This window comes from Acipenser ruthenus, chromosome 13, assembly GCF_902713425.1.
Source record: "Acipenser ruthenus chromosome 13, fAciRut3.2 maternal haplotype, whole genome shotgun sequence".
Lineage (NCBI taxonomy): Eukaryota > Metazoa > Chordata > Actinopteri > Acipenseriformes > Acipenseridae > Acipenser > Acipenser ruthenus.
The window spans coordinates 7,567,864-7,595,631 of record NC_081201.1 but is presented as its reverse complement, the minus strand read 5'-3'; the positions used below and the strand labels follow the sequence as shown (position 1 = coordinate 7,595,631).

At 37.2% G+C, this 27,768-nt stretch overlaps 1 protein-coding gene across 1 annotated transcript in view; it reads right to left on the bottom strand.

Annotated features, from left to right (window-relative positions):
- The window catches only part of LOC117418086 (germ cell-specific gene 1-like protein), a 28,159-nt gene extending 11,508 nt beyond the window's left edge, over positions 1–16,651 (bottom strand). Inside the window, exons 1-2 of the mRNA XM_034030664.3 lie at positions 15,997–16,651; positions 3,030–3,077 (exon numbers count right to left, since the gene is read on the bottom strand). Of these exons, the coding sequence (XP_033886555.2) occupies positions 3,030–3,077; positions 15,997–16,285 (337 nt within the window). The 5' untranslated portion in view covers positions 16,286–16,651. The remainder of the gene's footprint in view (positions 1–3,029; positions 3,078–15,996) is intronic.
- Between the last annotated feature and the right edge of the window lie 11,117 nt (positions 16,652–27,768).

Genomic DNA, 27,768 nt, shown 5'->3' with positions numbered 1-27,768 from the left:
CGGCCGCGCCCAGGGAGGTTGGCTACAGTTCCATGGACCTTAAACTTCTTAATAATATTTGCAACTGTTGTCACAGGAACATCAAGCTGCTTGGAGGTGGTCTTGTAGCCTTTACCTTTACCATGCTTGTCTATTATTTTCTTTTTGATCTCCTCAGACAACTCTCTCCTTTGCTTTCTCTAGTCCATGTTCAGTGTGGTGCACACAATGATACCAAACAGCACAGTGACTACTTTTCTCCATTTAAATAGGCTGAATGACTGATTACAAGATTGGAGACATGTGTGATACTAATTAAAGAAACTAATTAGTTTGAAATATCACTATAATCCAATTATTTATTATCTTTTCTAAGGGGTACCAACAAATGTGTCCAGGCCATTTTAGAATACCTTTGTAGAATAAGCAGTAATTCATCTCTTTTTACAGCTTCTTTGCTTTATTCTATGACATACCAAAGGCATGCAAGTATACATGATAAAATAGCTTTTAATTTCATCACTTTTCAGGAGGAATGAAGCATTATTTCAATGAGCTGTAAGGGTACCAACAAATTTGAGCACGTCTGTATTTAATGCAGTGTAACTATTTAATACTTGAAGTTATGTTTTGTTTTTTTGTTTTTTAAGAACCACCTTAAGGATAACCATAATTCAAATGTATTACTCAAATATATAAACAAATATTTCTCCCCGGATCTTCTCTTCGCTCATTTTTTCTCTTAGATCCACTTGATGGAATTAAACGTTTTTATAATACACAGGTCCTCTTGTACTAAGGATGAAGTGTGTTCCAGTGGTTGAAGTCCAGGGCTTGTAACCAGAAGATCACTGGTTCAAATCCCACCTCTGCCACTGACTGACTCACTGTGTGACCCTGAACAAGTCACTTAACCTCCTTGTGCTCCGTCTTTGTGATGGTGGTCCACTATGAAAGGCACTATATAAAGATCTTATTATATTATTACACTACTGAAAATACACATTAGGTTCTCCTGGAGAAGACTTGCATTGCAGCCCTTCAGAAGGGTGATTCATAGGCTGCCAGACGCTATATTGTTTGGTTGCTACTTGGCACTGTCAAACGTCTATTCAGCTGTGAGTCACTTTTCATTGAACAGATGCTGAAGTGACAGACTGACAAAAAACAGTCGAAGGCTCTAGTTAAAATTACTCACTGAAAAATACATCAAATGAAAGGTAGACATAATGTGAAGGGCCTTGAGGGTTCCGTAGAGAAATGTCAGATAAAGAACGCAAGGTTAGTACTGCCTTGTTGCTGAAGCTTTTTTTGTTTCACATCAGCTCCCCTGGTGAAGGCCATGTAGCTGAAACATAATTTCTTACCTTGATTTTTGTTTGTTTGTGTGTTTGTTTTTGACTGGGGGGTATTAGTGTTTTTAACCAGAGCATTTTATTCTACTAATTCTTTATTATTACTAAAATTCAATGCAATGACTATACTATATCGGTCTTGAGTGCTTTCATTCTGTAGTAGCCGTTGCCAATGGTAACCTGCTCCGTCAGAAAGATACTAACAGATTGATTCAGAACTCTCAGGCAAAAGGAAAAGGTTCCATGTGTATTTGCATAAAAAGATTGCTTGTAATACTGCATCTTCAATAGCGGAGCAGAATATAGCAAATAGAGCTGAGATGCCTCATTAACCTGGGGTTGATGGAATAATAGTGTTAAAACTCACTATTAATATACTGGCTCTGCTTGTATATTATTGAATGAAAACTGTGACTGGAATATATTAGACAGTGCAAGTTCTTGTGAAACATTTCGCCTCACCCCTTCATACTTTAAAAACCTGACTTGGTTTGTGGTGCTAGAGTGTTGCCCCATTTTGGTATTTAATGCAGTTTTAACATAGCTTTTGTTATTTTAGACTTTTTAAAAGCTACAACAAGTTCACACGTAACCTTAGGGCCAGTCTCCACATATGCATACAGTATATTTATGAGATTCAACATATTTGTATTCCTCCTTCAGATCCCCTTGATAGAATTATAGAGTCATAATACACTGTTTGCCATTTGGTGTTCTCAATATAGTTAACTAGTGTGATTTGGCCACTAGTGTGGAATACTATTTTATCAGTCATATAATAAAAACTACTGATAATACTGCTTGCTTACTAAATACCCATTCATACTGTAGATAACCGTCTGCTCTTCTCTTTAGTACCAATGCAGAACTATTTAATTTTACACCTGAAAAGACAATTATGTGAAAGGGAACATACAGACTGACTGCAGTGATCCAGTTTCTCCATGCTTATTGCAGTGGCTTGAGATATACAGTACAATTTATTTCACTTTAGATTAGTCTCATTTGCTACTAAATCTGGTTAGAGGACACCACTTTAAAAAAACAAGAAACTGTTAAAGACATTGCTGTGGTCATTAGTTTTGTTCCTTTACAATGCCATTTTAGTTCCCTTGCCATTGACATCATAAACTCAAGCTTCAACTCATTTATAAGCACAACATACATTTGTAAGAAACATAAAGTGAATTTGGATTGTTACTGTATGATTCTGACGTGTTTTACTTTTTTTTTTTTTTTTTTTAATCTTTGCCAAAATATTGCACAGAAGTATGCTCATATTATGTGTCTTGACCTCTGAAGCCCTGAATTTAAAGAACGTACAATATATTCGGTAGGGTTAGACATTCAGGATTAATTTTCGTGCACATATACTGTATATATTGAATTTAGATTAATTACGCTAATAATTATTCAGCTATGACTGCCACAAATCCTTTTCACCTACTGGAATATAGATTTTTTGTTATCAATCATGCAAAAAATAAATAGAAAATGTAGGCAGAACATCTGTTGGACACCAGAAGATTGGGATTGGACGTGTTGATCTGAATTCAGCACTCGCTCCCAGTGAATAATAATCCATTACATTGATGAACCGCTGCCTGACAAGGATAACTGATCTGCTATTTGCACAGGTTCCAACGCTCCTTGTCAGACTAGTCCGATAGCTGGCTTAATGATAACCATACTCACCCCTCTCAGACGCTGGGGCCAGATCAATAAAGCTTCTGCATTTCTCACCTGAGAAAACACAAAGCAACAAAAATATGAACGTTATGCAGGATGTGAAAAACACCATATTATAGGATCTTCTTGCATCCCCTGGTTTCAACCCCCCCCCCCCCCCCCCCCCTTGAATTCTGAAGGTCATTGGAGTTTATTTCGAGGCATCTTTGATTAAGACCTGGTGCAACAGTTTCAGTAGCATTAATTATAATTAGGGCTTCTGATTTTCTATTTTAACTGATAAAACCAGATAAAACACCCTCGATACAAAAAAAATGAAATCGATGGAAAGCCAATAAACACCGGAAAACACCAGAAAAACGTGGAAATGTTTAATAAATTCACGTTGACTTTACCCTATTCCAATTAAAAAATAAAACCTACTACAAAAATAATCATAAATACATTTCCCAGTGCTGCTGGGCATGTCCCGCCTTCCTGACTTGTATCTATCATTGATTCGTTCTGAATACTTTAAACCCGCCCCAACTACTGAGTGACAGCACATTCCTACGTTTCTATTGGAGACTCCGCTTGCGAGATTTAAAATGAGATTTCAATCAGGAATGGAGGCTTGTTAGCGGGATTTAAAGCTGTATTACAGTTAAGATACAGAGGATTTAAAACAGAATTGTGGCAAAATGTACAGCAAATGAAAGAAAGTACAATTTAAGTGTGCAATTACTGTCGAGTTACTACTATACATATTTTGACAGAAAAAAAATGCTCAAGCATTTTGGAAAGCAACCGAAAACATTAATTTCATACAGTATATCAAAAACAAAAGCCCCCCCCCCAAAAAAAAGATTTACACAAAACTCAAAAATAGCTAAAAATAAGCACCGGAAAATACAATTAATAAAACCCAAAAAACAGAAGCCCTAATTATAATATTATCAAATGGTATGTAAAGCCAGAAAATGTATTTAGAAAAATACTACTAATAATAAGGATTATATTATTAACATTAAAACTAATATGACTACTACTAATAATATTAATACATAGTGTACTCTATTAATGTTGTACACCAGCAAGCGAAGTCCATGTAATGCAACAACATACATTTAATCTATATGTATTTTTATAATTGCTACAGTATATAGGCCCACACAGACTGGCTCTTTTCATTTACGCAAAAAAATATCATCCTGTTCTTTATTGGGAGTGAAGTTTTGCAAGGAGTATTAAGGATTTAATCCACTGCTGCTAATACCCTAATCATGGCACCATCGTAATTTGAAAACATGATTGTGAAGGGCAGTCATGTGCTTTAAATGCACATAATTTAGGTTGTGTGGATAGCTTATAGAATAGGGCAGCAGTGTGGAGTAGTGGTTAGGGCTCTGGACTCTTGACCGGAGGGTCATTGGTTCAATCCCAGGTGGGGGACACTGTTGCTGTACCCTCGAGCAAGGTACTTTACCTAGATTGCTCCAGTAAAAACCCAACTGTATAAATGGGTAATTGTATGTAAAAATAATGTGATATCTTGTAACAATTGTAAGTCGCCCTGGATAAGGGCGTCTGCTAAGAAGAAATAATAATAATTGAATAATATCGATAACGCTACATACCAGTCTTTGTATGTAAATGATTAGTTGCATATTAATTAAATATGTATTTATGACACTCAAAGTAAAGTGTTACAGTTCTTTACTTGCATGGAAGATAGTTGGGGGTAAGGGGGTTTTGAGGACAAGAATTGTCAGGTACTGGTAACGACAGCCTATCTCACATTTTCAGTTCTCTACTAAATTATGAGGGGTGACATTTGAGCGCACTGAATAATTGGCAGTTTTTTTGTGTTTTTGCAGGGTTATGGGGGTGAGTTGCTAGTGGCATGGAGACAGAGAGTGGAGTGTAACATTGCAATTCCCTCCTGGCTTCTTCAGGGCAGACACATCTGTGCTTACCTCAGTCATGGCTAAGCACGCAGAGCTCATTACTCAGTTTAACAGGACGTCTTTTTTGTAAGGAGAGCAGACACCATCACAAGAATGGACCACATTAGCCATGCTGGAGAAGCTTCATCGGGTACTGTACATAACGGTTAAAAAATGCCCCCTGGCATTTATAAAAAACAATAAGAAAACTTTATGAACCAAAACTATTTACATCCCTTCTGATGAACTTTCTCTTTTCTGTAATGAACTGCGGAACTCCCTGACCCTGTCGTAACTTTAACCTGAATCTCTCACCCTTAAAACTGTTAGGTATGCATTTATCATCTTTTTTAACTCCATATGAGGCTTTTTTTGAAGTGCCTGGTTTTTTTAAGTACTTTTGACCTGTATTACTAAGAATTGTTTTTCATTGACAACATATTAAACATGATCAGTTTTACCTGATTAATTGATGAAAAGTTTAAAAAAAAACACCCTGCTTAGACAGGTCTCATAAACAGGACTGAAACTGCAGATTCCACTGTTGTAAGAAAGATATTTAATAAAGTTAAATGCATTTTAATGTGTAATGTCAACTTACAGAGTAAACTGCAATTGACAGAGAATTAATAAAGAAGAACAATTATTGAATACTTTATGAATCTTAATTTGAAATGCAAGCAATTATTTTGGGTAATGTTTTGAAATGAACAAAAATGTAATTATCTTTGAAAAATAAATCTTGGATTGTTCTAATTTTGTTAAATACAACAGACTACAAGCAAGACCTTAAATTAAATGCCTGGGTTGTTTAATTTTGATTTGGTAACTTTATTGGGTGCATTTTTCCTTTCTGGAAAAAACACGCTAATGAAAATTAAGAGCAAAGAGCCCAAAATGAATCTATTCCTATCATGTAAATAATATGTAAACCTGCCAATATAGCCCATTGTCCCCAAACAAAAAATCCTGTGTGTTCTTTTATTTTTTGGGGGGTAAAAAATAACTTATTTGTGACCACACAGTACAGAAATCCTAGAGTGGCTCTGCCTTATTGCATCCAGTGTCCAGTGCTCTTATATCACTAATATTCTCACAGAAATGTACTTGCTATGAGCTATCAGAATGAAGGAATACATTCTAAAGAGAATTAATGGATTTAATTAATTTATAAAGGCCGAGAGCCTTCAAGCTGTGCACACCTGGGTTGAGTCTCAATTTATTGGAGGAATTAAGGCGGAATCAGAGAGAATAGATTTGGAATATATATATATTTTTTTTACAGCATGTCTTACACTCTAAGTTCTTGAGCACGGCTTTTCTTCCAGGAGAGCAGCAGAGGACTCCAGGGTTATGCAAGACATCAGAGGCTGAGCTGGGATTGAAAACCTGCATCTCCCTGGTCCTCAGCATGGATGGCAGGGAAATCGGCAGTTTAATCGTGAACCATGTAAAGGGAATGGGTAACATGCCGGATTGTATTCTGGTAGTTTGAGAGAGGTCTCCACGTTTAACTTTCTCTCCTAATGTGCCAGTGGCGAGAGTTTGCGTCATAAAAAAAATATTGTTGAACATAAAGATTGTAACAGGTGTCCAACCTACAGCAAAATAAGTGTGGTCTCTTCAAAATCACATTGCTTCTTAAGTATAACCCAAACAGGACACATATAAAATACACATTAGAAATCATCTTGTATAGTGTAATTTGTAATATACATATGTGTAAGAGATCAGGGTTTGACAGCACTGGTTCTGAAACTGGCAACACACTTGATCATAAAGTACTCAGTTGCTACATATTTCCATTTTCCCATCCAAATATATGTGTTATTAATGCACGGGAGTGCTTTACCTTAGTGTACATTAACAGTTTGGCATTTTGTGTTTGATATTGTGATATTAATAATGTAAAAGATGTAAAAGTGCAATTTCTACCATCGCACAGCAGGAACACAAATGTTCTATCTGTGTGTCAGTCAAAAAGTTAAAATAGTCTTGTAAAAGTTGTATGTCTAGGACCCATAATGTCAACAGCATGGTTTTCAAGCCAAGAAACACCCTGCTTTGTTATAGAAACTGTTAGAAAACTTATCATCCAACCAAAATGTTTTAAATATATCACTGATCTATAGCAGGTACTGCCTTGGGTTTTACTGTATATTCTCTGCCTCATATCATGTCATACTCAAATCAGATAAATGCTGGAAAGGGTAACAATCCTGGCTGCCATTGTAATGATGGAACACTATTAAATCTTAGTATTGATTCCCTCTAAATAAAAACCTTAGTGAGACTGACACCTCCATTTCCTAACACTTCCCCGTATCTCAGCGTGCAACACAGATGGCGAAAGTGTGAAACAAATTCAGTAGAATATGGAATAGTAGTGCTGCACAGCAACACCGGCTATAATTCAAAACTTGTCAGATGCAGACAGCTCTATTTATAACACCATTTCCAGCCTGCCCTGCTCTTTAAAATGAGTGCACCCTTTGCCATTATCAAATTTAAAGTTACAGCTTAAAATATATTTTACTTTACTAACTAATAAATCAACATCCTCAAGCTCTGGATTAAGTTCAAGTTTATGGCACCTCCATTGCTATACTTTATAATGGATATGACCTGCCACACTTTTGACTTCATTTAGGCACAGGTCACATTTTGTATGAACTGGACAATGTCTGGACAAAGGAAATAATACAAATAGATGAAAGAAATCTAATTGAGTAGAGGGCATAGACAGATTCACCTAGTTAGTAATATTGTTTACTACAGTCCTAATGCAAGCCGTTCAGTGGACTTTCCCACAGTTATTAATAATGAGCTATTCAATACAATTAATACATGCCTTTAAATAATAGATCCTCTAAAACGGTGTAACCAACTTTCATATTTTATTTCATGATAAACCAGGGCACCCAACAATGGTGCCTTACTGTACTCCTGTATCACAAAAATTTGCAGTAATTGTAGAATTATATGGATATATTGTCATTGTAGAGGATAGTAACATACAGAATACAATATAGGAAATACAGAATCTACTTTCACGTAATTTAATAATGCTATGTTTGTTCAGCTTTAAAAAGTCAAACAACAAAAGCGAAGGCAATGACAGTTAAATAAAAAAAAAAAGTATATAGCAAGTAGAAACAAAAGAATGTATTTTTTAGGTAACATTTTTTTCTTTTTATAAGAAGTATCAATGATTTCAATTTAATTTAAACGGTGTGTGTTGTAATTATACTAGCTCGTCTTGGGTGTACATGTAAAAATGACAGCACAGCTGCAGAAACAGGAGAGATTATTAGTGTTCAAAGGCACCATTTATTTTACTTGTCAGGGTAACTTCCAGCGCTCCAGTTTCAATCACAGACATGAGCAGTGGCATTTGTGTGTAGCAGATTGCTAACTGACAACCACCAAATACTGAATGATCTGTGGCAAGCTGCAAATGGTATCGCATTGGTGTGAAGTAATATTTATTCACAATCTATGTGCGACACAAGGACCGCTATGCAATATTTGCTCCAAATTCATTTTGTTGCCTTTGCTAGTAAAGCTTGTGGTCTGCTTGTGGTTCTGTTAAGGGTTCTTCAGGGAATACAAGCCAAGCATCCACTGAAGTGCACATTGAGTATGGATAGATAGACAGATTTATATTCTACGCAGAACCTGCAGCAGGTTATGTTAGCAATCAAACCTGATGTGGACAGATTGGGAGCTGGGGGGGGGGGGGGGGGGGGGGGACGACGACGACTATGATTGCATGTTTTGTGTTGAGGCCATGTAAATCAATCTGATGCCTCTGCTCATGATGTTGCATATCCATTGGGGATTATAAGCAACTTGTACAAGTACAGGTTCAAGTAGACTTCTTCCTTTTTCTTTATTTTCTATTTCAGTATACCAGCCTGATCAGCATGGGAGGCTAAAGTTCTGTGCTAAAAAAAAAGAATTGTGTCTGAACCATATTTTCTATTGAATTAATTTCAAGTAAGCATTCATTTAGGATACATTCAAAACTCATACTGTATCTGAGCTTATTCATTATTAACTAACGTCAATCTCAGGGTTATAAGTATTCAGTATTTTTTACTTTAATAGAATTTAATAGTCAATCATGCGTTTGTTTGCATGCAATTACATTAGAGTTATAAAAACTTATTATAAAGTCTGCCACAGTTTTAAACAACCCATTTTACATGTTTTCCTATGTTATTCATGCCGACTCAGGATTTAGGATTTCATAATAAGTGTGCCAGCAGTTTCGCACAAGTTTTAAAGACTCTTAGGGAATGGGAGTTTGCTTTGACTTAGCTGTGCGAACCAAAGTGTAATAACTGTGAGGTCAGCAATTTTGACTTTTTTTGTTGTTGTTGTCATTGATTCATGATAGAAAATATGCATTTATCCACGACAACAGAATCCTAGCAGCTGTGCTCATCATCCAGTGCTGCTGATGGAGCATCCTATGGCTTTCGCAGAGCTCAGTGAATTGAGTTCTGGTAGTTAAAATATAACTCCAGCACAAAGATAAAGGGCAGGCCAGTGACACAGCTTCTACTGTTAATAAGAGGTATGAAAATCTATCGTAAGGTCTGATTATCACTAATATAAGATCACCTTCAGTGAGTTCAGAAACATCTGCAAGCCTTTCTACACAGAATTCTGCATTCTGCTTAATAAAGATCTGGTTGTTTCCTTGATGAAGGTCAGAAGATTGTTACCTTGACAACTCCCTCTATTCTGTCTGTGTTTCTCTTGGGTAATAAGACAACAAAGGAAAAGCTGTATATTTTATTTATTTGGAGTTTTTTTTTTTTCCAGACCAGGGATGTGTGGAGGCAGCTATTACCAGAAACACAAGGTTAGCATGTTTTCCCATGTGGACAGGTAATTGATATTCTTGGAATTTCTCACGTTTTGTATTGATGAAATATGAACAGGGGTTGTAAGAATGTATCTGTTCATATTTATGCTGACGAGTACACTGACACGTAGCGTGACAAAAAGAGAGTGGTGATAGTCAATTTCTGATACCCTGTCATGTAAACTCAGGATGATTTGTATCTTTTGGCTATGTAACTTTACCCCTTTGTACAGTTGCTGTGAAATAAAATGAAAACTGAAAGGTGGAGGCACCAGGACCTGAGGAACACTACACAGTCATTGTACCACATAAAGGAGGCTGTGTGGTCCAGTGGTTAAAGAAAAGGGCTTGTAACCAGGAGATCCCTGGTTCAAATCCCACTTCAGCCACTGACTCATTGTGTGACCTTGAGCAAGTCACTTAACCTCCTTGTGCTCCATCTTTCGGGTGAGACGTAGTTGTAAGTGACTCTGCAGCTGATGCATAGCTCACACACCCCAGTCTCTGTAAGTCGTCTTGGATAAAGGTGTCTGCTAAATAAACAAATAATAAATACAATTGTCATTGGCTCATGCCATTGGAGCTGTCTTTAGTTTTGTGACAGCACTAATAAATATATAATAGCATTCTATTAAGTAATTCATTTAATTAATTTACCTTTGCTATTTTAAATCAACCTGGGATATTAAACTTAAACGAAGGGTGTTTTTCAACTCTACTTTAACTGTAACGAAAAACCAATCAACACGACAAGTTTATATAAGGCAAAGGGTCAAACTCATACAACAACATACAATACAAACCCATCAGTGTTGCAGTGAATGGATAGAAGTTCCATGCACTGTAGCCGCTGGTACAACAATGATTTATTAACATGCTTGAAATAAAAAGTAGTCCTACAAGGAACTGACAGATAAATGACCAGCTGTCATGAGTGGAAGCTGAGACCTTTATTTAGTTTCTAGGACTGCTAAAGTATACAATACATTTGAAATCCAGTGTTAGTAGGGTTGATTCATAGAGCAGACAGTAGCGATTGCTGTGTAATATCATGTGGCAAGCTAAAGCGGTTTCAAAGTCTATTCTAATAAATACACTCCCTAAGGTATTTCTTCTGGTTATCAATTTATCAATCTATCTGTCTGTTTTGTTGTTGTTCTTTAAATATTAATGTGCTGGCCCATTTGGCAATCTGCCTTATCAGTTTATTTCAGTTCTTTACATTGATGTCGTTCATTCACGTCTAATAAAGATTGATCTGCTTATACAAATGGCAAATCTGTATTCCTCATGCAAATGTGTATAGCTATAGCACGTCAAATGTCATTTAAGATGATATATAAACCAGAACCACAAAATGCATACAGTGGTTTGTGTCTTTATCACTTAAGAAAATTTTTAGAAAGTTATGGGACAGATCTTTTTTTTCAAATGCTTTGGAAATGTTATTTATAAACTATTACTGAGAATTGGAGTAGAACATTCTCTTGGCTTTTTAGGAGAGTGGAGCTGGATGATTTCCTCATCATTCAAGAGGCTGCTTTCTGAGGGCCATCAGTCTACACTGCCTAACATCCCACGGAAGGCATGTGGCTGATATAATTTCTCACCATGTTGCGCATTGTTTTTCTAATACTTGCTTTATTCTGCTCTACCAAAAACTTGAAATCTGCATGCCATTTGTGTTTGTTTTGGTGTTCGCGTTTTGTTGTGTTCATGTACTGGTGGTAGAGTTTGTTTTTAAAAATATTATGCACAGTCAATCTTATTATACACAGGTCTCAAGCCACCACCAGGTATAATAAGACTGTGAAACATTTATAGGAAAATTATTGTTCATCATGTATTATAATAGTAATAATTCCTCTATGTATATTTTCCTCTTTAACTGTCTATGTAACCTGGTACTGAGGCACATTGCTCATTAGTAAGAGCACTGGGGACTGTTTGCAGGGTTGCACAGTTTGCTGTCTGTTTTTCTCACTTTTTATATCCTTATTGGTTTAACTGTCTCTCTAATTTAAGACTGTTTTACCCATCAGCCCACGCGTCTGTCACTGTACTCACACATGTATTTATGGCAACAAACGCAATACGTTTGCAAACAGTCATTGGGGGCAAGAGCAGCATCTGTTTTAAAAAGAAAAACTCATCAAGACTCATCTAGCCTCTTCATGACACTTTTTCTTTCTCCTTCCCTTCTCATCTCTGTATCTGTAGTACAGTATTCAAAGACACATTACACAGCTACATAGGGATTAGGGAACATGTCTCCAGTTTCTTAGGAAAAAACTATAAAATGTACTAAACCAGAAGCAAAAATGCAACAGAAATATAATTCAGGGGCTTTGTATTTATTCTTATGGCATTTAAATATATATATATACATATATATATATATATATATATATATATATATATATATATATATATATATATATATATAATTTTGATTGCAGTTTTATCCTTTCAGGAAATACTGCACTAGAAATAATTAGCAGTTACCAGCTTTGGGAGTTTTACCAATGGCGATATCAGCATTCACGCTTATAGTATACACTGTTAAAGCTTTGGAAAGTAATATTACAGCCAATAAACTACCAAGACACAAGTAAATAACTCAGACCTATTGTAGGGGCTTGCAAGTAGCTTCTTACTTTTTTAAACATATGGGACACAATCCTTTAATAACAGGATCACAAAAAAATCAAGGAACAGAATAAATATCCTTCATTTTCATTGCTGTTTAATCACCCCTGACTTGCTTGACCACTCTTAATTAACCACACTGGAGCTCTTTCACCTTGACTTTACAGGTAAATTACTAAACGCTATGCCTTCCAAGGCTTGATTGAATTGAAATGCAATTTCATTTACTAAACTGCCCCATAGTGTTTTTGAAATATGTTAAGGGCAGCTGGGGAATGGGTGACAGATTATAATTCGCCTCAGATTTCAAGGAACAGTCCACAAACATCCCTGTTTGGATTGAGCTGACTCACTTTCAGGTGACAAACATGCATGATTTACAGCATTTATAGTGTTGACATTTTAAAATAAAGCCAAAAAAATGTTTTATAAATGAATATGTTAGCAATCCAATTTGCAGCGACTCAAATTGCAGAGTGTGGGTTTTCAAAGAAGATGCCTCTGTTCTTGTGTTGTGTTTTTCAAGCAGAAGGTAACTTTAATCAAGTTGCCAAAACATTTTGTAAACCTGTTTTTATTTGACCGCCATGCTGTCGGTTTATATGGAGGCTGTGTGGTCCAGTGGTTAAAGAAATGGGCTTGTAACCAGGAGGTCCCCGGTTCAAATCCCACCTCAGCCACTGACTCATTGTGTGACCCTGAGTAAGTCACTTAACCTCCTTGTGCTCCGTCTTTCGGGTGAGATGTAATTGTAAGTGACTCTGCAGCTGATGCAGTTCACACACCCTAGTCTCTGTAAGTCGCCTTGGGTAAAGGCGTCTGCTAAATAATATGCATAAATTAAATAGATAGAAACTTAGCAGTCAGTGCATCTGGTATGGAGAGACTGGGCAGAAAAATCATTTTGGGACACCATTATAAAACATGTGTATTATCCTTAAGGAACATTAGCATATCACTTTATTACCTAAACATGCAACACATTGATTTTAGAAATGTATAGCATTGTGAAACCATTGGACTGTAGCTGTCTTTGTGCTAACGTTTCACCTAATTACACAGCCATTGCTATTGTAATGCCACTTGTTTGCCATTAAAGGATCCATTTCAAAAAGTGTTTTTTTTTTTTTAAACAAATATAAATCAATGATATGGTAATGATGAAAAAATTCTATTGATCCACTTTCACCCTGTTTATCAAATGATTTTATCACCTTCCCAAAATGCATTGAAGCTTGGGGATGTAGCTAACTCTTATACTATAACCCATGTTCTTTTAGTGAAATTCCGCAGAATAGATTTTTTTTTTTCTAAGGTATTAACAACAATCTAGATTCTGATTACGAAACTTAAGAGGCAAGGAGTACAATGTGCCTGTGGCCATGAGAACAGTCTATTTTAATCATGACCAATGACATTCAATTTAAGAGAAATAGTAAAATAAATAAATAAATACATATTACATTCCCCTAGAAATGCAGTACTAAAAAAAATAATAATAATTTACAGTTAACATGAAAATTCATATTCAGCTGTTTTGGAGTTATTGCTCAGCTAGTTCTATGTAAAGATGATACAAGGGATGTCCCGAGGTGCTAATTTCATTATGGATTTGTTACGAATAACCAGAAGTGGTCATACATTAACCAGGAAGTGCATTTAAACAGGTAACTTAACTCATTCACACTCTCTGTGAAATAAAAATGATAATGAATGTGACTGGACTGGCTGAATATCTAGTACTGTATATATCTATGTTATTCTTTGCTCACAGTTAAATTGTCTTCCAAGGATCCCTCGTTGCTGAGAAGGGTTTCATTTACTCTGTTGTGTTTAATGCATTCTTGTTTCCAAAGTAGCTCTTGTACAAGGATACTTAACCCATTAAGTGCCATTGTCCACATTTGAGGACAGCTTAATTTTTTGGAGACTTTTTATTGTCTACTTGTTTTTAAAATGTTCTCTTTAACTATATTGTTATGATAACTTACTTTAATTTTAAGTTTAATTGTAACATATCAAATTACATAAATACAGCTTGTGTTCTGATTTTTTTCAAAGGAAAATCTATTTGGTTTAATGGGTTAATAATTCTGTAATTGAAATGGAATTGTGTATAAAAGAACCCCCAATTCCTGATTGAATCCCTATGAAGTAACCCTCTATTCATGTTACATTGCACAATTTACAGCAAAGCCTTAATCACTGTGAATTCATACAGTAGTGGTGGACAGGCACCGACGTGGGGACCGAAACTGGTTGGGAGATGTTGTTGCTTTGAAATCACTTTATGATTTTTTTTTCTACATCTAATTAATTCAATTATTTTCAAGACTGTTTTACGGATCACTGCACTCACTAGACAAATAGCAGTCTGTAACAGAGAGGTTTGTGGTTGTTACTTAGAACATATGACTAAAACATTTATGCCTGTTCTTTCTGTGTTTGACTCAACTTCAGAAGTAAGGAGCACACACTGTGGTGCTGAAGCTAGCTGAAGATGTTTTATAAAATGCACAATGTATCTTAAGTTTATCACTGTGAACAATTCTAAATTATCAAAATGTAAGAAGAGCAGTACTGATAGTTAAAGCTCAGGTATGTTCTGCATGTATTTTTTTCATAGTCATAACTTACAATACTTTGCATAGCTTTTCTAATCGCTTACCCACATTTTTGTGATAATACCTCGCAGCTGGCTGTTAATTATTAGATTCAAAGCCATCATGTTAACTGTAACTGATCTCTTAGGCTAAAGTCATTCTTTTAACAGTGCAACAAGTGCTGTATGAGATTAGTGTTTGCTGAGATGATTATTTAGATTAACAGTATACAAATCATTGCTTTTACGCTAGGTCCTTATTCGTAGTTAGCCGGAGGACCATATTTTACTGGAGTTCTAATACAGGCAGCCGCCCAGCTACACCCACCCCAGATCCTTCAACCCCTCTGTCCAGCTCTCCGGTCAATATACCGGAGCCACTGCCTTTCACTTTTTACTCCCAGCCCTGGTATTCTCAACATTCCTAGACCATCTCTTAACTACCCCCAGATCTAAAGGGCACTCGCTGATTGTTTTACCAATTTTATCCAACTGGAACATTAGTGCGCTCTTCATCTAATACAAACTTATATTAGCAGATCTTTCTAGTGGCTTAACGTTAGTGCTGATTATTACTATATACACTTATCTGGAACAATCATTGTCTCATAACAGAATTTTTTTTTTTAATAGGGTATTATACTTATGCATATCAGCCTTCTCTTTTCAAATGCAGCAAACTTTTTTCTTCACCCCACTTACCCTAATAACAGATGGGTAACATACAGCTTTGATATTAAGTACAATGAACTAATTCAATTAGAACCACCAATGGGACCAAGCACAGTGGTCTCAATATGAACCTTATTCCAAATACTGCTCAAAGGCTTAATGTTATCTGTATTCAAGCTGGTCTAATGGTAGGAGTTTATTTCTAAAGTGTTTGTGTGGTTAAATACAATCAGGTAGGAGAACCCTTACCTGCACCATTGATGTTTTCCTCACAGGAGTACCAGATGCCTGTGTGGAAATGCCTGAACAGAAACCTGTCATCTCCTGTCTCCCAGCTGTAGTGCACTTTGTTCTGGTTGGTATCATTCCCATTGTAGTTAATGCAGTTGTGCTTCCTGTCCTTGCTGCAGTTTGGCTTGGGGACCCTCTGTGTCCCCTCGCACCAGTAAGTGGTGATGAAAGCAGTGGTGGAAAAAAAGAGAGCTACCAGATTCAAACTGACAGCCAAGAGCGCTCTACATTTCCGAGTGGTCTTCATTGTCCCTGAAACTCTTGACCATGGATAAACAAAACTCAAGAAATAAAAACTTGAAATAAATATCCCCTCCCTGCCCCCCAAAAACAGTAAAAAAAAATTTTAAATGAGAACACAAAAGCTAAACATGACTTTCTACTTGTAAGCTACTACATGTCAATCCAGTACTGAAGAAACACAGTCCTTTTTCATCACACCTCATTTCATGCCCTTCCACACACAAAACCCCTAACTTGAGCACTGGTAAGCTGAGCACAGAATCACAGAGTGCCAGTGTGCTTTGCTTCCTCCTTGTTAAGTTGCCTGGAGTAGAAGTCAAGTCGTGATGCCTGCCGCTGCCTGCTCTCTCTCTCTCTCTCTCTCTCTCTCTCTCTCTCTCTCTCTCTCTCTCTCTCTCTCTCTCTCTCGCTGCAACAGTATTGACAGCAACAAACATGCTCTGTCTTAAATAGCTGTGTTAGTAAATGAGCATCAGCTTGCATTAGACAGACGGTACAGCGGGGGGCAGTGAGCCTCCTTGGAGAGACACCTCGGGTAGCTGCTTCACAATGTCGTGTTGGAAGATTTTCCAGTCTCTTGCCCTTGTATGTTTTCAATGCCTGTTGGCACTGTGGGTATTATTTTTATTTCTATTATTATTACAAATATTATTATATTTTTGTAAGTAAAGGAAAACTTGGAGTTTTATTACGTGTAATCCTCTTGTTGACTATGAAATATTTTTAAAACTATCAAGTGCATCAATTGGAGCAACTACCTTCTTCCCACTGATTTAAAGCAATATAACATTTTAACAATAAGATTTGTGATTTATTTTTTGTTAAACTGTCAATTAACGTTTACTTCAAACCACTTAAAATGTAAATTACCCAAATGCAAGCAAGCTGCTGTACTTCTACATTAAACTTTTGTAAAACAATCTTTGTGCCTGGTTTCTGGTAATATTGTACAGGATTTTATCACAGTACTGGAGCGACGGCCAGGGAACAGGAGGATACAGCAGCGGGCAGAGGCTTCACCTGGGGACCGGCACAGCGATGTTCGATCACCCAGGGGGAGCGAAACAGTGAACAGGGGGAGCATTAGCGACGTCTGGCAGCAGCCCAGTGACGTCTTGGTGTTCGGGGTGAGCGGAGTCGGGAACCAGGGGAAGAACTGTGGTCGATGGTGCAGCCTCCTGGGCTTCAGGTCTAGCACAGGGAGGTCCAGAGAGACTGGCAGGGTGTCCAGGAGCAAGGGGCAAGTGACCGTACACAGCAGCACCGGACTGGATCGCAGGGGTGGTGGTCGGGGCTATGTTGGAGGTGGGCTCCTCACCTCCTCCCCCTTCTCTGTAGCCGGTGGTGGTACCTCTCGCTCCATCGGCTGCACCTCTCACTCCGTCAGCTGTACCTCTCGCTCTGTCGGCTGTACCTCTCGCTCTGTCGGCTGTACCTCTCGCTCTGTCGGCTGCACCTCTCGCTCTGTCAGCTGTACCTCTCGCTCAGTTGGCTGCACCTCTTGCTTCGGTGCTGGCCACACCATTCTCGCCAGCACCCGCTGCAGCTCCGAAGGATCCGGTTCTGGCAGACCCCACTCTTGCCTCCATCTCATCGGCTGTACCTCTCACTCTGTCGGCTGCACCTCTCGCTCCATCAGCTGTACCTCTCGTTCTGTCAGCTGCACCTCTTGCTCCATCAGCTGTCCCTCTCGCTCTGTCAGCTGCACCTCTCGCTCCGTCGGCTGTACCTCTCGCTCCGTCGGCTGTCCCTCTCGCTCTGTTGGCTGTCCCTCTCGCTCTGTCGGCTGCACCTCTTGCTCCATCAGCTGTCCCTCTCGCTCTGTCAGCTGCACCTCTCGCTCTGTCGACTGCACCTCTCGCTCCGTCAGCTGTACCTCTCGCTCCGTCAGCTGTCCCTCTCGCTCCATCAGCTGCACCTCTCGCTCCGTCAGCTGCACCTCTCGCTCTGTCAGCTGCACCTCTCACTCCGTCAGCTGTCCCTCTCGCTCTGTCAGCTGCACCTCTCGCTCTGTCAGCTGCACCTCTCGTTCTGTCAGCTCTACGTGCTCTCTTCCATCTAGAAGTGCTTTCTTCCATCTAAGGGTACTCTCTCCCATCCAAGAGGTGCTCTCTTATCCATCCAAGACGTGATCACTTCAAGGAGCATGCTCTCCCTTCATCAAAGGTACTCACTACCGACATCCTATGAAGTAGAAGTCACGTCACAGCCTGAGTGAAGTACCCGTTGCTATGGAAACCGTCTGATAAGATCTTCCAAGCAATGTGCCTGCCTGCTGGTTGAGACCATTAAAGCTGTGCCTCTCCAAAAGAAATGTAAACTAAATCAAAAGCTTTGTTCTAGAAACTGCCGTTTCTCCACTCAAGTAATTGAGTGCACCTTCCGAGATCCATAAGAATTTGGTACTAGTGGTCTTGTAACTAGTGGTCTTGTAAACGACTGCATCAGCTAAAGTATCCTGTTCCTGCTGACAAGATTGCAGTTCTGTTTGAACTTCTCGTTGCTGACATCACCACAAGACATCCAGGTGCAACCCTGCTGCCTGGGAACCTTGTCACGTAACTATTAAATATAACTCTACTTTTCATATTACTTCAGTTGGCGCATAGATTAAGCATATGATTCCTTATCTAGATAATGTTTTTTGAAATGTATATTAATCCAGGTTATTACATATTCTGAATTCAAAGGTTATATGAAAGCATTTCTGACTGTTATGTAAACGTATGGTACAAATTCAGGTGTGATACGCAATACTGAATGTTAAATCTCCTTTCTTCTCACATTAAGCTAGTTTGACCACTAGTATTTAGAAATTCTCTATTTTGTGTTGTTAGTCTGTGCTATGAATAAATTAATGTAGCTATACTTATAAAATAGTGTCTGTGTTTGTTTTTGATCTGTTACTATGCACTGTACTAATTAATAATCCAGTCTAATTTTGTATTGATGTTAAATTTTCACCAGGATTGATGGATCTGAACTCAACTCATTTACTTTATAGAGTCCATTTTGCGTATTCCTATTGCGATGCATGGAGGCATGTCACAAGGCTGGCTGAGTGGTGACACGTCAGACCCGGAAGAAACACAGACAGACAGTAGTGGTGAGTGAAACTGAGATGCATTGGTAGCGTTCAGAAGGTTTATTGCAAAATAAAAATGTTTTAAACACAAAACAGGACACGGCACATTCGCCAAAACAAAAGAGACAAACAAAACGGACTCTACAGACAAAACACGGTGAGAAGATATTTTGACTAACGATTATTATTGCAACTATTACCTCCGTCTCCAATCCCGTTCTCCACTCACCGAACACACAACCCCGAGTGAGTAAAACGTGCATCTATATATACTGTTGTGCCGGGATTCAATTACTAATTAATTATTCACTTGAATCCCAGCACGTGAATTAATTATGTGCAACCTCGTGCTCGCATATTATATGCTTTAACTGCACGTGAAGTGATGTGCCATCCTCATGCCTAAATACAATTATACATTTTAAATACTCGTGCTGCACACACCCATTTATATCCCGTGTACCAACTACAATACACCAACATTAACACACGCAACATACAACACAGAAATGCACACAGGGGTGGAGCACATTGCCACAAGGCAATAATTGGAATACAAATTAAAATAAAATTAGTAGTTGGGATTAACTCCCTAGAGTAACCTTTTTGAATACTGGAAACATCAAAATGATAATAATAATAATAATAATAATAATAATAATAATAATAATAATAATAATAATAATAATAATAAACATCTGTTTGAATACAGTTATGTTAAATGTGCTTCATGCTGCAGGATTCTTTGAATCATCTATTAGCCATATTCCGCTGTTGTTGTTGTTAATGTAATGTTGTTCTTGTATTGATTCAGGGCGATGCAAGGGTTCCAATAATGGAGGTTGTATTTATTTTCTCAATCGGAACACAGCGTAGTTTACACAAAACAAAAGTTTTGAGAACTTCTCGTTCTCTCACTTTTCCTGTGTATCCCTTTTTGTCACATCCGGTTTGTTCTAACTTAATTGTTCACTGGTCTCTCTATGGCAAACACAATAGTCCAAAACAAAACTTAAAGGTGCAGTCCTCCAAATCCGAACTGATGTAAAATAAACGTCATTAACATGGCATCCAAGCAAAGCATTGCGTGGAATTTCTTTATCAAGCAGGAGAAAAACGGAATTTGCAAACTCTGCCAAGGAAATATTTCATTTAAAGTAGGATGCACTGGCACACTTTAATGTGCTCCACAAAACAAAATAGGTACACGTTTCATGAGTGTGAGTCATGTTTTTCTCATGCTGATTTAATTTTGTACTTTGCACCTTACACATTTTGGAGTGCGTATGCTTTTTCTTAGTAAATCTACTTCATTAAAATAAAAAACATGTTTATGGTTTTCAGTCTGTTTTCTGGGGTACACCGCTCACAATACTTTATTTGTTTATTTAGTTTTAAATAAAGGCTACTTATTTGCTCTGTAGGGTAAGAAACTATATCTGTTCAATAACTCTTATTAATTATTATTATTAATGGATTATTAAGAGTTACCACTGACATAAACCCAACACGGTGTTGTTATGTTGTTTTCTTTTTTATTTAGTTCCTGAGAAGAACAGTCTCCTCATTTATTATTATTGAGGTGTACTTGCCGCTAATGCAAATCTTGTTTTAACGTTGTCTTTATTACGACGGCCAGAGACCTGCATTGTCATATTTTCTACATTTTCTTTAAATTCTCAAATTAATAAATCGATACCCAGGTAGTGAAAAGAGACCCGACCTCTTCTATATATATATATATATATATATATATATATATATATATATATATATATATATATACGGCTTCTCAGACATGTCGGGTTCAGTGGCCAAGAGTTGCGTCACACAGTGAAGAACTTATCTGAAGCAGCAGAAAGGAGCAGCAAGTGGCTGTGGTTGACATGGAAAGATTCTGGCTGGGGATCTCAAGCACAAGAGAAAGAAAGCAACGCTGATGTACAGGTAAGTAAGCTGGGCTGAGTTGAGTGGGGGACGGAGGGAGGTGATGCTGGGATGCCAGAATCACTGTCGAGCCCTCTTGAGGTGTCGTGGGCTAGTCGACGAAACACCGAGGACGGAAGGTGCCCACTTGAAGACCCCAGAGATGTACCCTACTTAGCTCAATCCAGACGGTTGTCATGTAGTTGATCCCCAGAGCCAGCATCACAGCCGTTGTGTGTGCTGATGCGCTAGGGAGGCAAAATAAGCTGATCCCTGGAGTCAGCATTACACTTCAGCCATCAACACCAGGCAGATGGATATCTACATCATCAGATGGAAATAAACGCAAATGGATGGAGATGCACATGGATTACATTACTTTACTGTAAAGCTACGTCTTAGTTGGTGCTTATCTTGGTGAGAGCCGAGTTAAAATCAGCATGAAATTTTAACATCCACTCTCATGTAATGGAAATCATTATATATATATTTATAAAATGGGTATTTTAAATACTCTATCCCAGTGGTTCCCAAGCAGTGGTCCACGGACCACTTGTGGTCTGTGAGTAAACTCCAGGTGGTCCGCAAACAACTCTCAAAAGTTAGGCAGTTCTAAGCAACACAACAAACAGCTTGTGATCATGTAAACACGATCACACTGAAGTGTCATTCTGGGCCGGTGATAAGGTAAACACGATAAAAAACGCACTGCGTTTCTGTGACTTGCTGGGCCACCATGATTTGCAGTACAGTTTGTTAATGCATATCATTGAATAGGGGAGGAATACATAATTTCACTGCCTGCTTGTTTGTTTCTTGTGTGATGTCACTGAAACAGGCATTTAATGTTTAAAGGGTGGAGACATTTTCAGCACTACAGAGAAACAAAACATGACACAAGAACTTTACAGCTAAGAAAAAAACCTGAAAACACTGTAAATCTGATGCACTTGACTATAGTTATATTAGAACATTATTCTGGCTCATGTGTTTTGATATATATGTTTTTACAACATATTCAAGAAACAAGTGGATATAAGCAGATACAATTTCATGAACTAAATTTGTCAGGTACATTTTTTTTCTCCTTATTACTGATAATAATGGAATGAATGAAATATTATTTTATTTATAAATATTTGAGAAAATAATCGAGAGTAGTGTCCATTATTGCTTATACCCTGAGAATAAAGTGTATTATGTCATTCAAATCACTCATGTGAAAGCAAATATGTTATAATTTGCACAAACATCAATCCAATAAAACTTTCAGGACGTATTATAAGATCCCTCGGCCCATAGAATACCACGTTTTTATACATATATATCTAAGCAGAATACATGATAATAAATAAATACTTAGCATTTAAAATAAAATAAAAAATAATAAAAATAAAAAAAACTAAATATGTTAAAAAAAAAATCAAAAAGTTGATATACTGTTTCTGAAGTACTTTATAATGTTCCCCAGAGTGTTCTGAAAAAAAGACACCAATTACAAGATGCTACTGTAAAAAATAGTTTAGTGAATTTTTATAGGAAGTCAACTACTGCCAAGCTGTTGCATGTCTTGTGAGGAAGGGTCTGCGTGACTTATAGGCAGACTCATTTGTGCTTTGTCATGATGAAAATAGGCATTAATATTTTACTTTAAAATGTAATGAACAAACCAAGAATTATAAGAAATACAACTAATCAAATACAGAAAAACTGTGCTTTCAATGACAATGTTCAATTCAACATCTATAAATCGCTTTTTTTTTTTTTAATTAACGCATTTTTGGTTTTATTCTTTTGTAAAGTTATTGTAAATGGAACTATTTTTTCTTGCCTCAGCTTTAGGCGGAAGGATATTTAATAAAAATAACTTTTTTGTTAATTAAAAAAGTTTTTTCTTCTTTTTTTCATTGTAGTTGGTTAAGCCAGTTTATAAGCGCAATAAGGCACTTCAGGGTGTGTGATATACAAAAAAGGGTATGATATTGATCAGCAGTACTGAGTGGACTTTCGCCTTGTGACTCGCAACACACCAAGGGTGTGGTGATATTAGGGGTTAAAGTCCACTGAATACTCCTGATCAATTTCATACCCTTTTTTGTTTGAGCCTTTCACTTTGTGTTGATTAGCTCACATTGTAGACATTTAATGCTTTCTTACTGTGCATCAATTCAACCAAGGGGTCTTGACAAAATTAGCAAACTGATGAAAATCACTTATTCAGCCTGAGAGCCCAAGAATTGGTCGAGGAGTGGAAACAATGGATTTCAATACTCTAATTACCAGTATGAGGATAAGGAGTTGTGACTGTATTTCTGATGCTGGTGCTCTTAACATACTTGTTGCTAAAGCTTTGTCAGATTTCACTCTTTTTTTTTAATATGTGATAATTAGGACTCCTATCTCCTTCGACCATAGATTTCTACCTATTATGTGGATAATTTCAGTGATACAATTTTCAGTAAATTGTGCTGTACCTCCACTAGTAATACACCAATGAGTTTATTGGAAAAACATAATCAGTGTGGAATGCAATTTCATACTTGCTGTTAAAGCTCTGCACGAGTCTCAAAATTATTAAATACCTTATTTCTCCAATGGCATTTGGCTGTATGATTTTAAAAAGATTCATGGTCTAGCAGAACACTTTACCTGAACAAATCTGGCATTAGTAATGGTCTCAGTAAACAGGCTGAACATGAGAATAGTGACATACACTTTATGATGTTCACAAGCTAGGCCTTGAGTCAGAGCTCTGATTTCTGTGTTTTTATTTTGGAGTTAAGCAGATTTAATTTGCAAAATAACACATTAATTATCAAGTAAATGTTGCATCCATATTGGTGCTGAAGTCATCAATTACAAACAGCAGATGCAAAACATAAACTGCCAAGAAAAATAAAAAAAGCTGGGGGCAGGGAAGTTCTATGGGTAGAGTTCAAATTCCTCTTGCCAAATCGTTGATAGCCACTAAAACATAAGAATGAAACCTCAGATCAGGCAGTACTGTGTGTACACCAACACTCACAAAATTCGGTAGGGTTCTGTGTTTGGAATTCAACTTCTGGCACATTACATTTATTTTTTTAATACTGTAGGATCCATTTTCAATGTTTGTTCTAAATGCCTTGAGGTATGATTCTGAGTCTACTCAAGCTACATTGTCAAAGTCGTTAAACTTACACTCTGTGATTGCCAATCAGTTAATCCTAGGGCTTGCAGAGGAGACACCGCACAATCACAGTCTTGGATTCCAGTAAAGAATGTGAAATTAGTTATAAAGGGAATGAACTGAATGACTTTTCAATGATTTTAGACTTTTTCAGACATTAAAACATGAAGTGATTCCATAACATCTTTGTTCAGGGCTGGGTATTCATGTTATACCAGGTTGCCCAGGCAACATGTCTTCCATTTAAGATGCACTTGTCACTTTGAAAATTACACTGGAAATAAAATGTACATTTCTGGTGCTAGATCAGAGGTATTGATGAAGATTAATACCATAGCAACAGATTTACAATCGTTTATAGCAACTTGTAAAGCTTCATGGAGTCTGTGTCAATATTAACTGAAAGCAAAAAGTAATGTCCAGGCAACTGATTTCACAGTGCTCTACTGTATTTACACGCGTGTTGTGTGTTTATAGGTGCAATATGTGAGAAAATATCTTAAGTGTCTTATTCAAATAAGATAGTAGTTGCATTTGTATCTTAAATACCTGGGGATTAAAGCATATTCCTTGCAATTATATTCTGATGTTACAAAGCTTAATACATGACTTCATTTAAATCATATATAGATTGTTCAGTCATTTTCTTGCTTTTTTACTGGATGGAGCGAAGTACAAAGGGGAAAAGAAGCTGACTTTTTGATCAACATATTTATTTCTGATGAATTGGTTAACTTCAGGGGCATAGCTATCATAAGTGCAGGTGGTGCAGCTGCTCCAGGGCCCACGAGCCTTTGGAGCCCAGTCGCACTTCAAAAGGGACAAATATGTGAACAAAATACTCCGAAAATAAAATAAAACTGTAGGTCTAACATATAATGACAAACGAGTTAAAGGACTAGCCGGCACCTTTCCACTAGCCAGCACACACCGCCAAGTACCCTACCGCTAGTAGCTTTGGTTTTAACCCTATATTGCCGTATTAAAATGACCACATATGGGCGTGGATATCACAATCCACAATCCAGCATTAAGTAGCTGTTTCCAATGATATAATGTTTTTTGATGTGAAATGATTTTTTTTTTTTTTTTTTTTTTACATAAGTAACTCTTTCAAAGTTGGCTGTAACAAATGCTGAATTTTATAAGGATTTCAAATCAAAAATCATATTTCCAATATCTACTGCCGACCGTTGCAGAGACACAGGACTTTGTCCAAACACAAAACTAACAGATTTTCAGCACTGAAGTGTCAGCAATTATGCGGAGTTAGTCAAGACAAAGCGAAGTATCACAAAGTACATTGACAAATCTTATAAGAAATGTTTTAACCTTTATATGAATGAATAAATACTATGAAAAAATAGTCTGTGTTGTTTTTATATTTATTTATATATATATATATATATATATATATATATATATATATATATATATATATATATATATATAGACTAAACAGCGCTTTGAAAGTCTGAATCAAGTACTGTCTACATTCAAAGCTCTTCAGCCATCAATACTGATGTCGGCAACTGACGATGAGTTGTTCGCAGCTGGAGAAATTCTAGTCAAGCAATACAACACGGACTTGTCATCCTCTCTACCTGGCCAACTTCTTTCATTTCGATTATGTATCAAACCCAAACTCGCCAAGAAATCAACAATACTGGAAATAGCTTCACTTTTAATGGTTGAAAAGTACTTTCTCTCTTCGAGTTTTCCCAATGTCTGCACTGAATGCGTGCTGTTTCTTACCATACCGGTTACAGTGGCATCTTGTGAGCGCTTCTTCTGAAAACTGAAGCTCATTAAGAACTATCTAAGAAGCACTATGTCCCAAGAAAGAGTGGTCTGGCCGTGTTATCAATCGAGAATGAACGTGCAAAGAAGCTGAATGTGTCAAATCATTGATGTTTTCGCCAAGCTGAAAGTGAGGAAGAAACCACTGAAATAGGTGAGTGTGTACATTTCTTTAAAAATTCTGCACCAGGAGAAGAGGTTTTTTTTTATTTATTTATTTTTGTACCTCTGTTAGTAACATAGATATGCCACTCTTTGGGGAAATAATGGGAAAAGAAACAACACACATGGAATGCGTAGGAAAAAGTGTCATTATGGCTATATTAAAAAAATGTGTTGATGTGAGATTGCTCATTCACAGCAAGCAAATGGTATAGCCAACTCCAACCCCAATACGTTAGGCTCCTTATAACTTGCTAGGAACATTGAACATCTGAAAGCTATCCTGCTGCGTGGCGGAGTGGAGTGTACAGAGGAGAGTATGGAGAGAGGAGAGAGGAGAGAGCAAGGAGACAATACAATTGCTAAAACGTGCTGGATTAGCCAGCACGACACTTACTTGTTTGTCTGTTTATTTGTTTGGCCCTCATGCCCTTTGGTTTCTGTTTTCTGTTTTGTTTAAATCTTTTGTTTGTTTATTTATTAAATACGCTGAATGCAGTTGCATTGAGCTTCACCCGCCCATCCATTGTTTTGGTTTCAGTTACTTCCTGGTCCATGATGTCACCACACCTCACCACTGCGAGCCATCCTGTCACATGCTGCCAGGACTGCACTTAAATGCATGCTTCAGACAAAATTGCTATTTGTGCCCTTTTCAAGTATACTTGCTGTATAATGTCAGTAGAAAAAAAGAAAGGATACCAATGTGCCAAAATGATACCAAATGATACAGGTTACAAGAAATAACTGCAGGGTTTCTTTAACTGACAAGGGTTTGCGGAGAAAGGCTTATCTCTGCTGCTCATCATTGTAATTGAATTCACTTAAAAGATAACACTGTAATAATATAGTTGTATCCTGAAACTACCCTTATAAGTCTACCATTTAAAAGCGTAGAAACGTGTAATAAAGTATAGTGAAAGCATGACAAAGCATACAACAACAAATAGCTTATAAAGACTAACTTAACTTATAAAGAGCTTTTTGTGTGAGACACACTTTGGAGCGTTGTACATATCAAATACAAATCTACGCTAGTAAAATGTAATACTTAAAATTTCTTTCACACACAAAGGCATTCGCTGAAACACTTGTCTGCTTGATGAAGTTTGAACTCAATATGTTACAGTTTTCAGAAGTATTCCCTTCCTCAACAGGTTGTTTGGGAATAAACAGTCTTTGAAACTTTATGGGAACTGTTTCTCAGAGTGCAATGTAATATTAGCTAGATACAGATATTGAAAAATAAATCAGTATCTAGGCACTTAAATGAACTGTCTGGATATATGGCTGGTAAATGCTGCTTGCTATTGATCCCATCCCACCGCTGTCAAACTAGATTTAA